The sequence below is a fragment of the Tribolium castaneum genome, chromosome 3 (genome assembly GCF_031307605.1).
Source record: "Tribolium castaneum strain GA2 chromosome 3, icTriCast1.1, whole genome shotgun sequence".
NCBI classification, from domain to species: Eukaryota; Metazoa; Arthropoda; class Insecta; order Coleoptera; family Tenebrionidae; genus Tribolium; species Tribolium castaneum.
Window position 1 is genome coordinate 11598710 of NC_087396.1, and position 11758 is coordinate 11610467.

The 11758-nt window shown below is 41.7% G+C and overlaps 1 protein-coding gene across 2 annotated transcripts in view; it reads left to right on the plus strand.

Moving 5' to 3' along the window:
- Ppn (Papilin) overlaps window positions 1-11758 on the plus strand; it is a 29833-nt gene that overhangs the window by 10903 nt on the left and 7172 nt on the right. For both annotated transcript variants that reach the window (XM_008198194.3, XM_064355552.1), the window contains exons 2-12: window positions 5364-5421; window positions 8003-8239; window positions 9305-9384; window positions 9435-9585; window positions 9634-10011; window positions 10066-10201; window positions 10251-10588; window positions 10638-10823; window positions 10870-11046; window positions 11108-11438; window positions 11485-11723. In XM_008198194.3, coding sequence (XP_008196416.2) covers window positions 5364-5421; window positions 8003-8239; window positions 9305-9384; window positions 9435-9585; window positions 9634-10011; window positions 10066-10201; window positions 10251-10588; window positions 10638-10823; window positions 10870-11046; window positions 11108-11438; window positions 11485-11723 — 2311 coding nt within the window. The remainder of the gene's footprint in view (window positions 1-5363; window positions 5422-8002; window positions 8240-9304; window positions 9385-9434; window positions 9586-9633; window positions 10012-10065; window positions 10202-10250; window positions 10589-10637; window positions 10824-10869; window positions 11047-11107; window positions 11439-11484; window positions 11724-11758) is intronic.

Below are 11758 nucleotides of genomic sequence, written 5' to 3' on the forward strand. Positions count from 1 at the left end.
ATTTTCTCAAAAAAAACTGGTTACTCAAAAAATGCATGCTACTCGTAGTTGCTCATTACTAGTACTACTGTACTAGGGGTACATTTTATTAAAAAATAAAATTATTTCTACCTTTAATAGAACAATTTTCAAATCAGTCTCTTTTTGAGATCAGGCAAGCCTCTGCTGATGACTGAAGATTTGAGCTAAGAAATTAGAAATGAGATCTACGTATTTATCAGTAAATTTTAACTTTTTATAACGAAACCAGGTTTACAATTAAGAAAGTCAGCCTCACGAAGTAACAATAAACAGAGGATAAAAATGCGTATTCTAGAAGGAAAATGCATGATTAAATACACTTATCTCTATGACAAATGCCAGCTTTTTCTTGTCAGATTCCCAAGATAAAAGCTGGATCATCACTGTCAATTACAGCGTCCATTCCGAGTTTCCCAAGTAAATTTAATTTTATTGCACCCGATTTAAGTTTTCATTTCTGTCGGCACTTAAAGCTGCTGGAATTCAGTGCATCCTAAATGTGTAGCTCTCGTTGAAGTCGTAATCTCACACGACGTAAGTGATAATTTGCAATTTAAATGCTTTACTGGCAATTAAACCGATCGCGAACTCAATCAATAACGACTACAAACCAGAATTCTTGCTTGAAATGCGCAGACAAAGAGTCCCTTTTTGGAGAATAATGCCCACGACCTGTTCCAACAATAGTTCCTGACACTAATTAATAATTTGACGAGGCAATGAATTCGGTACAAATTTTTGCTCGTTAATGAGTGAATGAAGGATGGAACGAGCGGCAGAACAATAAAGTTTATTTACGATATGGAGGCCAGTCGATGTAATAAATCAAATGGCACAGTATTGAAGACAAATGTATTATCTGGGCTGTAAAACTGCACCACGCCAGGCCATCAAAAGCGTTTTCTCATCGTTGTACTACTAATTAATCGCGTGCTAACACGGAACAGATCCATAAAATAGTCCCATTTTATCACCACTGGACCCATTAAACCCCGAATTAAAAAGATCTTAGGCCGAGTACGGTCTAAACTTTCTCCAAGCCGTAAATCACGGCACTTTTATGACAATTGACGGCCGTGGAAAATCCTCCAAAGGCCGAGGACTGTTTGTTTTGTATAATCGATGGGAACACCCATCGCTCAAGCATTTGGACACCATGTTGGCACTGGAGGTGCTTTTCTCTAAGCCCAAGTGAGAAAATTATTCATCTTCCCAGACACTAGGCAGACTTATGGCCAGCGGCTAGAGGCCGCATTGCGTAACTCCATGACCATAAATCAAGGAGGAGCCCATTTGGTTAATCTCGTGGTTTCAGAGTACCCGTTTTTCGTCTCGTTAACCAAAGTACTTTCTTCCAATTAAGTGAAAATTTATAATGTCGTTTCGATTCTTATCAAGCTTGGTGTAATACGGTTTAACTGCTTTTTAAGAGGTGTCATAATTCTCTTCGCTCTTGCGGGACAAGTGAGCATCAATGGCGTTTCCAGTAACCCAGTCCGTGAGAATCGCTCCAAATAGGGCCAAGTCACTTTCCCGATCTGTCTTATAACACTGAACTGGTTTCTCAGCGCGTAGGAGGACTCTTGTAATTTCTGACACGGAAGAGTCTCTTACCCTTCCCGAAACGATTTTATGATGTAAACAACCAGAAATGAACTCATTCGGAACCATAGCGGCTTTGTAATGCCCCTTTGTCGACAAATGGTCCATTCAAGTGTTTACATTATAAAATCTTTCAGTTTCAGATGCCAATAAACGTCGAAAACGGGAATAAAAATCCATCACGTTAACTTTCTTTACGATTATCGCCCAGTGTGAAAATGGCAGTTATGCCGTGTAGGAAACAAAGGGCGTGAGACGCAATACCGCCTAATGGTTGCATTTGTCAAAAGAACTTGTTGAAAGACTGATAAAGACCAGACTTTTCTCGAACGCCAGACAAAGACTAAGATAAATTGGGAGGCGATTGAGATAATTATCTTGCGGCTTTAGGAAGATGCGGAACTAAAAACGTAATCACTCTTCGGAGGGAAACTCCCAAGGAATTTTAAACAAAATTCCACTTTGGGGGCCCATGTGCTTCTACGTCCAATGTCAATCAAGCACTATTGTTATTCTGATTGAGTGATTAGCATAAATATCCGGGACGCGTAAAAACATTTGCAAAAAATGAAAGAACTTAATAATTAGCTCATTATTGCCGATAGGATCGCGTGGTTTTTGGCCGCCACTTTAATTACAGCCACCCAAACCAGTTCGATTTTTCGGATGGAAAACAGATGGTTAATCACTGATATTGCAAATTTTTTGCCTTCAGCTGTTTCTAACTACCGATCATCTTGTAGTTTTATTAATCAAGTCTTTGGAAATTTATTCCCCCTGTATTTGCATTGTTGATTATGTTACAAAGACTTGCAGCCTTCCATCCGTCACTTTCATAGTTAATTGAACACCAGACATTATTATGACTGTAAAAAGATTATGCCACGCCCAATTCCATATAAATTAATAAAGCATTTAAAAATTAAAGCAAGTGCATCGCGTGATAAAATAACATGTTTTAGGAAGTTAACGAAGAAGCAAGCGACGTTCTGGTGAAAAAAATCAAAGATATGCTTTTAACTTATGGGGAATGTGACAGTACACTAGTTAAAAAAAGTAGTCGGGAGCGGTTACTATGATATTGATAAATGTCTTCACACTTAATTAGGGGAAAAAGTGTTCATTATTTTCCTGAAGCAATTTGAAATTGTCAACCGCTTGGGGTCGAGGATTCAAGGAGACCGAGAATTTCGCAGCTGAGATGCTTATACAAACCCAATATTGATTGTAGTCTCTAAGATAAACACAGTGTAACATTAACGGAAACGATTAGGAAAACAGAAAGTAGTAAAGGTCGAACAATAAAAAGCACAAGTGACAGTGCATGGTAAAGAAATGCCTGCGTCAAGACACGCTTGAACAATTACGTTTCGGACGTATAATTAGATGGCAACGTGCGTTCCCAGAAGCAGGACAATCTAATTTTTCCATCGAGTCTCGTTGAGCTCTAGCACGTAGCCTCGGCCGTAATCGATTTGACCAAGTGTTAAGCCCTATTCTCTCGATAAACCCGAGTAATTTAAACCTGTCATATTTCAACAAAACATACAAAACAAAGCCCCCATAAACAAGTCGGCAATATCAGATTATATGCCTTGCTCATCCATCACAATGGATAATAAATGTTTCACAGTCAGAGCCCTAGCCGGAATATTGAGGAGCGCAATCACGCAGATTATCAATGGAGCGATCCCATTGATTTTTCATTTTCCCACAGGCATTCCGAGATGCACCTGATTTGCATATTTGTCCGACTCTTTACGCGCTGTTAAAGTTAGAGCCTCGTAAACGCGGAGTCACTGCCCCCTCAAAACCCAAACTCTGGGTGAGTTCGCGAATATAGGTTAATCAGAGGCCATGGACATGCGGTTATCGATACCAACAGCCGCTGGGATATCTGCTCAAACTTCCTAGCCCCACGCAAACCCACGCTTTCCGCACCGATTCGGAACGGAGCTATACTTCTTACAATTACCAGCAAAATCCGGGCATGCGATCACCGCACCCGGATTTTGGCACAACTGTCCGAGCTTGAGACGCTAAGAGCGTACCTGCTCCACGGTAAAAAAAATATAAACAAAACTTACCTGTGGCATTTCGCTATCCGACTACCAGGACAGCAGAGGAACGAGGAGAAAGGCAAGGTGCGCTTTGCATACCTGGTGCGCGCGGATCGAGTTTCAGAAAGTGGTTTGCACCAACGTTTTTTCCTGGTGCTTTTAAAGCTTTGTTAGCAGTTGGGCTTTTTAGCCCCTGCTTGTTGTTATTGCTTTAGCCGACGATTGATCTCTCAAACTTCACAAATTGAGTGGTTCTTGCCGGTGATAAAATTTGTTTATTTACGAAGGAGCGCTCTTGTGGTGCAAACGGTGGCGTCCAGGTGAAAGCAAATGCGGTGTATCGCGTATTTGGTCGGTTTAGCACGAGGTTTTACCTCTTGCTATTCCTGGTCTCCTCAGCCGCGGACCCCAACGTTAAAAGCGAATTCTAACAGGTGTTAATTGACTTTTTGGCTCTTACGTAATTATTACAGAACCGTATTCACGTAACGCTGCGCGAGCGTTGACTCTCGAGCGTGAAAGTCTCGAGCTAAAAATTCGGAGAATACAAGACTGAATAGATATCATTGAGATTTCTTAAATTAATTTCCCATTAATCACCACTTGTGGCTTCTCAGAAGGGGGTACGAGATAAATCGAGCCTCACAAAGCCCATTTCACACATCTTTGAGCGTCTTTACGCAATCTATGAGTGGTAATTACGGCTAATTGCGTTGCTTGCACGATCTATTAGGGCTATAACGGGCGTTAGATTGCATTTAGCCGATGCGTGCACGTAATTTCGACACGCATTGACAACGGATACCCGGCTGTGTTATCAATATTTCGCACCGAAGCCGGATTCCCACACCTCGACTTGACCTATGCTAACGTAATAAAACGCGGTAGGTAAAATCCTGCGATCCCTCAATAGCAGGAGAACATCCTCGCAGGAAGGACGCAAATCCTGACGCATGCCGGCTATTATCGATCGGCGACTTTCCCTTTTTTCGTGAATTGCCACCAAATCGATCCTTAATCCGTGATTAAATCGCAAATGCTCCATTTTCCAGTCTTGGAAAAATAAGCAAAGCGGGGGGAATTAATTGAGAAGGGGGCAAAATAGGGCGTTGTCCTGGCTAAGGGAGTCCAGGATAACGGCGAAGTTCCCGAATTTGCGGTCACAAACCTCTGCTCTTCTCAACTCTCCTGTTCATCAGGAAGTAATAATAACCCGTGTGTCGACCCCGCACAAGGTTATCCGCAATTTTGGCCACTAACTTGGCTCCAGTTCGGTTATTAGCGCGATTTTTAATTCGGTAACTTGGTGGTCGGCTATGTTGACAATAATAAAGTTCCAGTATTGCTTTGAGATGAGAGGGGAGTGAAAAATGGACCGTTTTGTTCAACAAACTGAAAATATGTTTGTCTGTCAAAACTAATTACACCTGCCATTGTCCCCAATTAAAATTGTTGGTCTGAGGTGCCGACACGATCCCACTAAAATTTAAATTTCCGAGTGCGTGAGGTGCCTTAACTATTAATTATTCCCTCGGAGATAGAGACCATCGTTTATTTCAGTTTCCAACTTGTTAAGTTAACAGTCTCGATAATTAAATGTCTCATTAAATCACTGCATTATTGCCTTCAAAAGAGGATATCTAATGTTTTGTATGTGTAATCCCTTGGTTTTTGTTGCAGGTCGCCGCTGATCCTCTTCATATTTATCACATCCTTTAGCAACGCACTCAGCAGACATGTAAGCATGAATCAGCTTATCCTACCTGCCATCCAGACAAATCAGTTCCTTGAATCAACGGCTGGAAAAATTTAGGTCACTGTCCCGCGAATTTTATAAATAGACCTCTTTTAAACAAATGTTATTAAGTACAGAACCAGAAGCTGTTAAATAACTAAACAGAACCGAATTAAACAACCCATCAAACTTGTTTCAAATCGAACTTTTAAAATAGCTCCATTTAATCAAATCGCGGGAATATTTAATGGACTGGCACACATCATTACTACGGGACCATAATTGATGCTCCAGATGAGATAAATATTTACGTTACGGCACACGATTTCCCGAAAACGAGGCGTTATTGTTATTAATATCTGGCCGCTCATTTTACGACCCATCAGCTTTATTCGATAATTTGGGTGAATCGGTGACCCGCGACGATTTTGATTTATTGCGTGTAAGGACGTATAATTATCAGGGAAAACCAATCTTGATGCTCCCGTGTGGTCGTCTCGAAATTACGCCGATAAATAGATAATTGTACGGAAAATCTTCGAACGGCCAATAAATCGCGATGTGATTTATGCCTCGTGGTTTTCGCGCATTTTTCAAGTTATGGCATTAAAAGATAATAGTTTTCAATCGTAAATATGTAAGCAACGGCGTGAAATACGACTGTTTTATTATGTCCATTGAATACCTCGCGCCCATTACATTAGATAGGCTGGGTTCTCGAGGGATCATGTGGGTTTTAAGGTGTTCACTTGAACTCACCTCTATTACATTCTTCGACAGGGAAATGCGCCATTTCGCACCCAGGAGGTAACGAATAGGGAAATAATCGCACGCTCAATGAAACGCAGGATGAGCATTGTGACAAATTGCAAACGATAATTGCAAAAACTGGATAAAATAACACTTTCAATAGACCACATTTTTAAAGTGATGCACTAATAGTTGTGGCATTTGAATTCAGGAGAAAAATTCCCGTAATGTAAACTGACTATTGACGGGACTTTCTAGAGATTATGTAAGAGGAAGTTGTCTCCAATTAGTGAGCAAATTAATTGTCATGTTGGGCTTTCCTCGAAACGTCCGACAGATCTAGAATCAAGCTTATGTAAATTATCCCAAGTTGCGTATCATTGTACTCAGTTCCATAAGTAAATAAAAACAAGTCGTTTTTAATCTGAATACCAACTGGAATACTCCCTTGTCCCTTATCTTCCCTGCATCAAAATTCTTGTTTGCAATATTAAAGCAGAGTATTGTCAGTTTTAAATGCATAAAGAGCATAGCCTTCGGTGAAGTTGTGACTTATCAAGTTCAAACAAAACGAATAAAAGGATACAACGAAGCATCAACTTCGGTATCCACGGTCTCTGCGCCTAAAGCTCTTCTTGTCAAAGCTGTTGCAAGTTGTAATAAGTTTAAATTTAAACCAAATCACACGGAAAGGATCATATTTTTGTTTTCGCTTGTGAATGGTTAAGTATTTCAATTGTTAGTCTAGTCTAAAAATACATTCGCCGGTTGCTTGACGTTCTAAAACACAAAAAGAAATAGATCACCGGAGACGATATTTACTTTTCTCTGCTTGAATAACAAGGAATACAAGAGAAATATTTGTTCAATTCGGCTAAAATAAGACGCCCTTAATCGATGACAAATTACGTTTGCTCCACCTACGCGAGACGATAAAATATTTCAATAAGGAACTGACCCGAATCCTTGAACATTTTCTGTAACGAGATGCCTCACGAATGCTTGTAGGGTTCGGTTAACCGTTAGTAATAATTCTTTTTTCGAGTTACAAGATGATATTCAAATCATCTGACATGGCCCAAACCATTTTTAAATTAAAAAAACATTTACCGATAATGGAAGTAATTTTTTCATTTTTATATGCAACGAAGTGGTACACCTAGCACTGTCTGGAAAACGGGGAAGAAGCAATTTACATAAATAAGCAGTAGAGTGGAACACCAGCAAACAGACTCTTAATGTTTAAAATAAAATTCTTTCCCTAATATAATCAAGTCAAATAAAGAAAACACTATGAACACGTATTCTAAATACTTGAACACGAAAAGAAACAAATTTCCTATTTAAATGCCTGGAATTCTTTTCAATTTTTGGCCACGGGATCAATTAATACTTTGAAAATATTGAGCAGTTAAAGAAAAAAATCCACTTTTAATCAATTGATCGTATCTCAAGTGTCGCTCGTTCCCGAAATTGGGCTACCATTCCGATGATTGGCTCATTTGAATAGACCACAAGAAAGTGATCAATCAGGCAATTACAAGCCTGGTGCCCTTTTACAGTTACCAGCTCAAGTGCCGAGATATCGCGTCGAAAAAACGGTCTCTAATTATATCTGAGGGAAAATGGAATGCGGCTCCTCGCTTATAAGGACAATCGTCTAGTCCGCGTCTACTCCCGACTTTTGCCATTGATTATTTATAGCTTGTTTGACATTCCGATCAGTTCGAGTTATGGTCTGCTGAATTCCCATTGTTGCCGCAATAAAGCCATTATCCGCGATAATAGCAAGGCCCACCGCAATCAAGAAATTTCCAAGATTGCTTCTTTGCAGCGCATTCGGCACCACCGAGACAGGTTCAAACGGCAGCAAGGGGCCCACTTGTACTTAGCTGGTAGTTACGTCTTTGAAGGGGGCGAGAGGCCCGACATCGGTCCTTGGACCGACTGGTCCTCCCCGAGCCCGTGCTCCAGGTCGTGTGGCGGAGGCGTTTCCACCCAGACCAGGCAGTGCACACCGGGATACTCCTGCCAGGGGCCCTCTTCCAGACATTTCTCCTGCAACACGCAGGTAAGACATTGGCACAATTAAACTATTTTTAGGTGTTACATGGGCAGCCAACGACCGCGCTTAACAAACCGATTGAGAATTCGCAATGTTTCCAGACTGAATCACTTACACGTTAAACAAACTTGCGGGGAATTAATGATAGGCGGAAACGAATTCGGTTTTGAGTCATTTAAAAAATCATTTATTTTAAGATGTTATTCATGGATATTGTCGACGCTAACAAGAGGCTGTTAAGTCTTCCGTTCTGAAGCGGCGCATCAAAGAAAATATTTTAAGACATTTGCAGGGTGCCAGGAAGGTGGTATTTATCCGGTCGGATTGGACTGTGTCCCTACAATTAGTGTCGCTTTTTTAAATACAGGTTTCCTCAGATTTATTAAATTCCTTTGGAAATCCTACTTTTACTTTTATTTGTGCCTTTGGAATTGAAGCTCCCATTTTTTCCTTTTTAATTATGCAATAGGAACATCCTGCTCCGATCTTCCTTTATTCCATGCCCCGAGGAATTCGCGATAATTGTAACTAATGGCAGAAGAATTATTGCTGATTGTGTCTTCTCGCTTTCAATATGTTTTATTGCAGAGCGAGTCAATTGATTTTGCATTCAGCGATCAATAGATCAAAGATATCCAGCGTAAATCAATTACTCCGACAATTAGCAATGGTTCCAACGGCTATTACACGGTCAATAACTCACTTGACGTAGTGGACAGTTAGACAATGGACCCAATCATATGTCTAGTTATTCCAACCACGTGTCGGTGTCTCAAAAAAGAAATTCCTCGTCATGAGCACACCTAAGACCCTTTCATTAAAGCTGTCCAAGTTCAAGGCCGGTTGCATTATCTTGACGAATTATCATAATCAGTTGAGAATTTCAAAAAAGCTGAAAAATCTCCTCAATTTGCCCGCCCTCGACTTCCACGTGCTTTTCGATAAGGAGAGTCGTTACTCAGCGACTCCTGACGCAACAATTAATAACAGGACTACCTCCTTTTTGAAGATAAAATCACACCGCCCGGCTTTTAATCTTCTTATTAAGTTAAAACCGGCGATTATTTTCAGGATTGTCCGGATATTGGAGATTTCAGGGCGCAGCAATGCTCGGAATTCGATAGTGTCCCTTTTAATAGGGTACTTTACCAGTAGGTAAAATGATTAGAAGCGCAGGCAGGAAGCTAAAGCAGTTTTTTAGATGGATTCCGTACACGAAAGCGCCCAATCCGTGTGAACTCAACTGCATGCCCAGAGGTGAGAGGTTCTACTACAGACACAGGAACCAAGTCATCGATGGTACCAGATGCAACGACGAAACGCCCGATGTTTGCATCAACGGGAAATGCCAAGTAATTACAAAACTATTAGCAAAGTTTCAAACTAAAATAAATCTGTAGCCAGTGGGGTGCGACATGATGCTGGGCTCGGACGTTCGAGAGGACAAGTGTAGAGTCTGTGGGGGCGATGGGAACACTTGTAGAACAGTGAGCGATCGATTTGAAAATCAAGACCTTCAAGTGGGATACAACGACATTCTTTTAATACCAGCGGGAGCTACCAATATCTTGGTAGAAGAGGTCGCACCCTCGAATAATTATCTAGCAGTACGGAACACTTCAGGCCACTATTACTTGAACGGTAACTGGAGGATCGATTTTCCGAGGACCATGGAGTTTGCAGGGTGCAAATTCCACTACAATCGGGACCCGCAAGGGTTCTCGGCCCCCGATAAAATCACCTGCTTGGGGCCCATAGACGAAGCTCTCTTCATTGTCGTAAGTTCCAACTCACATCGTACCATAAGGTACCACCAAAGAAACATTTTGTAGATGTTGTTCCAAGACCACAACGTCGGGGTATTTTACGAATACAGCCTCCCAACTAACATTCAGCCAGGCTACGAGACCGAAACTTACGCTTGGACTTTCGACCAATTTACTCCCTGCACCCAAACGTGTGGCGGAGGTACTATTTCTCAAATAAAATTTCTCCCGATTTCTAATTTTTGTAACAGGCGTACAATACAGAAATGTGACTTGTGCCGGCCGCCGAACTTTAGAACCGGCAGATCGTACTCTGTGTGATGCGAACAACGAACCACCATCATCACAGAAGTGTGCGGAAGTACCGTGTGAGGCTCAGTGGGTACCATACCCTTGGGGTAACTGTTCGGCACCCTGTGGCGAGGGTGGTGTCCAAACTAGAGAAATCGCTTGCCAACAAATTATTTCAAACGGTTATCCTTCTTTGGTTGATGAGTCTGAATGTGCCCGACTTCCCAAACCACCGCAACAGCAAGAATGTAACAAAGGACGGGTTTGTGCCAAGTGGCATTTGGGACCTTGGAAGCCGGTAAGTTAACACAGAAAAACAATAACTATGGCTAAAAATCCGTGACTAGTGTGACCACTTGTGTGGTGACGGCAAAGAAACCCGGCAAGTCAAGTGCTATCGGAAGGACGGTTCAAATATTGAAATTATGGACGATTCCGAGTGCATCCCAGTCGAACCTAAACCCGAAACAGAACGAAAGTGCAATTTGAGACCTTGTGAAGGCGTCGACTGGATAACGTCAATGTGGAGCGGGGTAAGTTACCACTTTAGGATTTTGGTGGGTCTAAGGAACATTGTAGTGTGAAAAATGTGGATTGACCAACGAAACGCGCAAAGTCCAGTGCGCTACTGCCGCCGGTGTTGTATACCCGGACAACCTTTGCGACGCTGACCAAAAGCCGGAAACTGTGCGGCAGTGCAATGCCACGAAACCACCCACCTGCGAGTACAACTGGTACGCTTCGCAATGGAGTGAGGTGATTACAGTTTTATTTAAATAAATCTGTTGAAAACTTTTAATGGTAATGGTATTAGTAGTGTTCTGCTCAATGTGGACAAGGCGTCCAAACTCGTAGCCTATTCTGCGGCCTTGTTGGAGAAGACGGGAGTGTGAAGAAAGTGGAAAATGAAAAATGTGATCAAAACAAGACGTACGAATTGATTAGAAATTGCACTGGAGAGGTTGAGAAATGTGAAGGGGAGTGGTATAGCGGGCCGTGGACGCAGTGCTCCAAGCCATGTGGTGGTGGCCAAAGAACCAAGAAAGTTGTTTGTTTGAAGGATCTTCAAGTGGTTGATGTGTCCGCATGTGGGTCTGAGACAATTATTTTCAGCGAAGAGGATTGTAACACGCAGCCTTGTTCTGAAGGTTGTTTTCTTTTTTTACTGTCAAATGTTACTTTTGGTTGTTCTAGATACGATTTTGCCTACTGATGTTACTAAATCTATCGACGAGTCGTCTGAGCCAACGGAGGAGACTCCCGTAACAGAAGAAACGTCAATCACTGACGAAACTTCTATCACTGAAGAAGATAAGCCGACGACTCAGGACGATGAGTATGAAATAGTTCCGGATGACGAGTGTGAGGATGGTGTTTGGGTGGATGAAGAAGGCCGTCCGGAAGATTTGAAAGAAGGAGTCACTGAACCAATGGTATAATTATTACTTTCTGTCAGTTGGAACTAAGG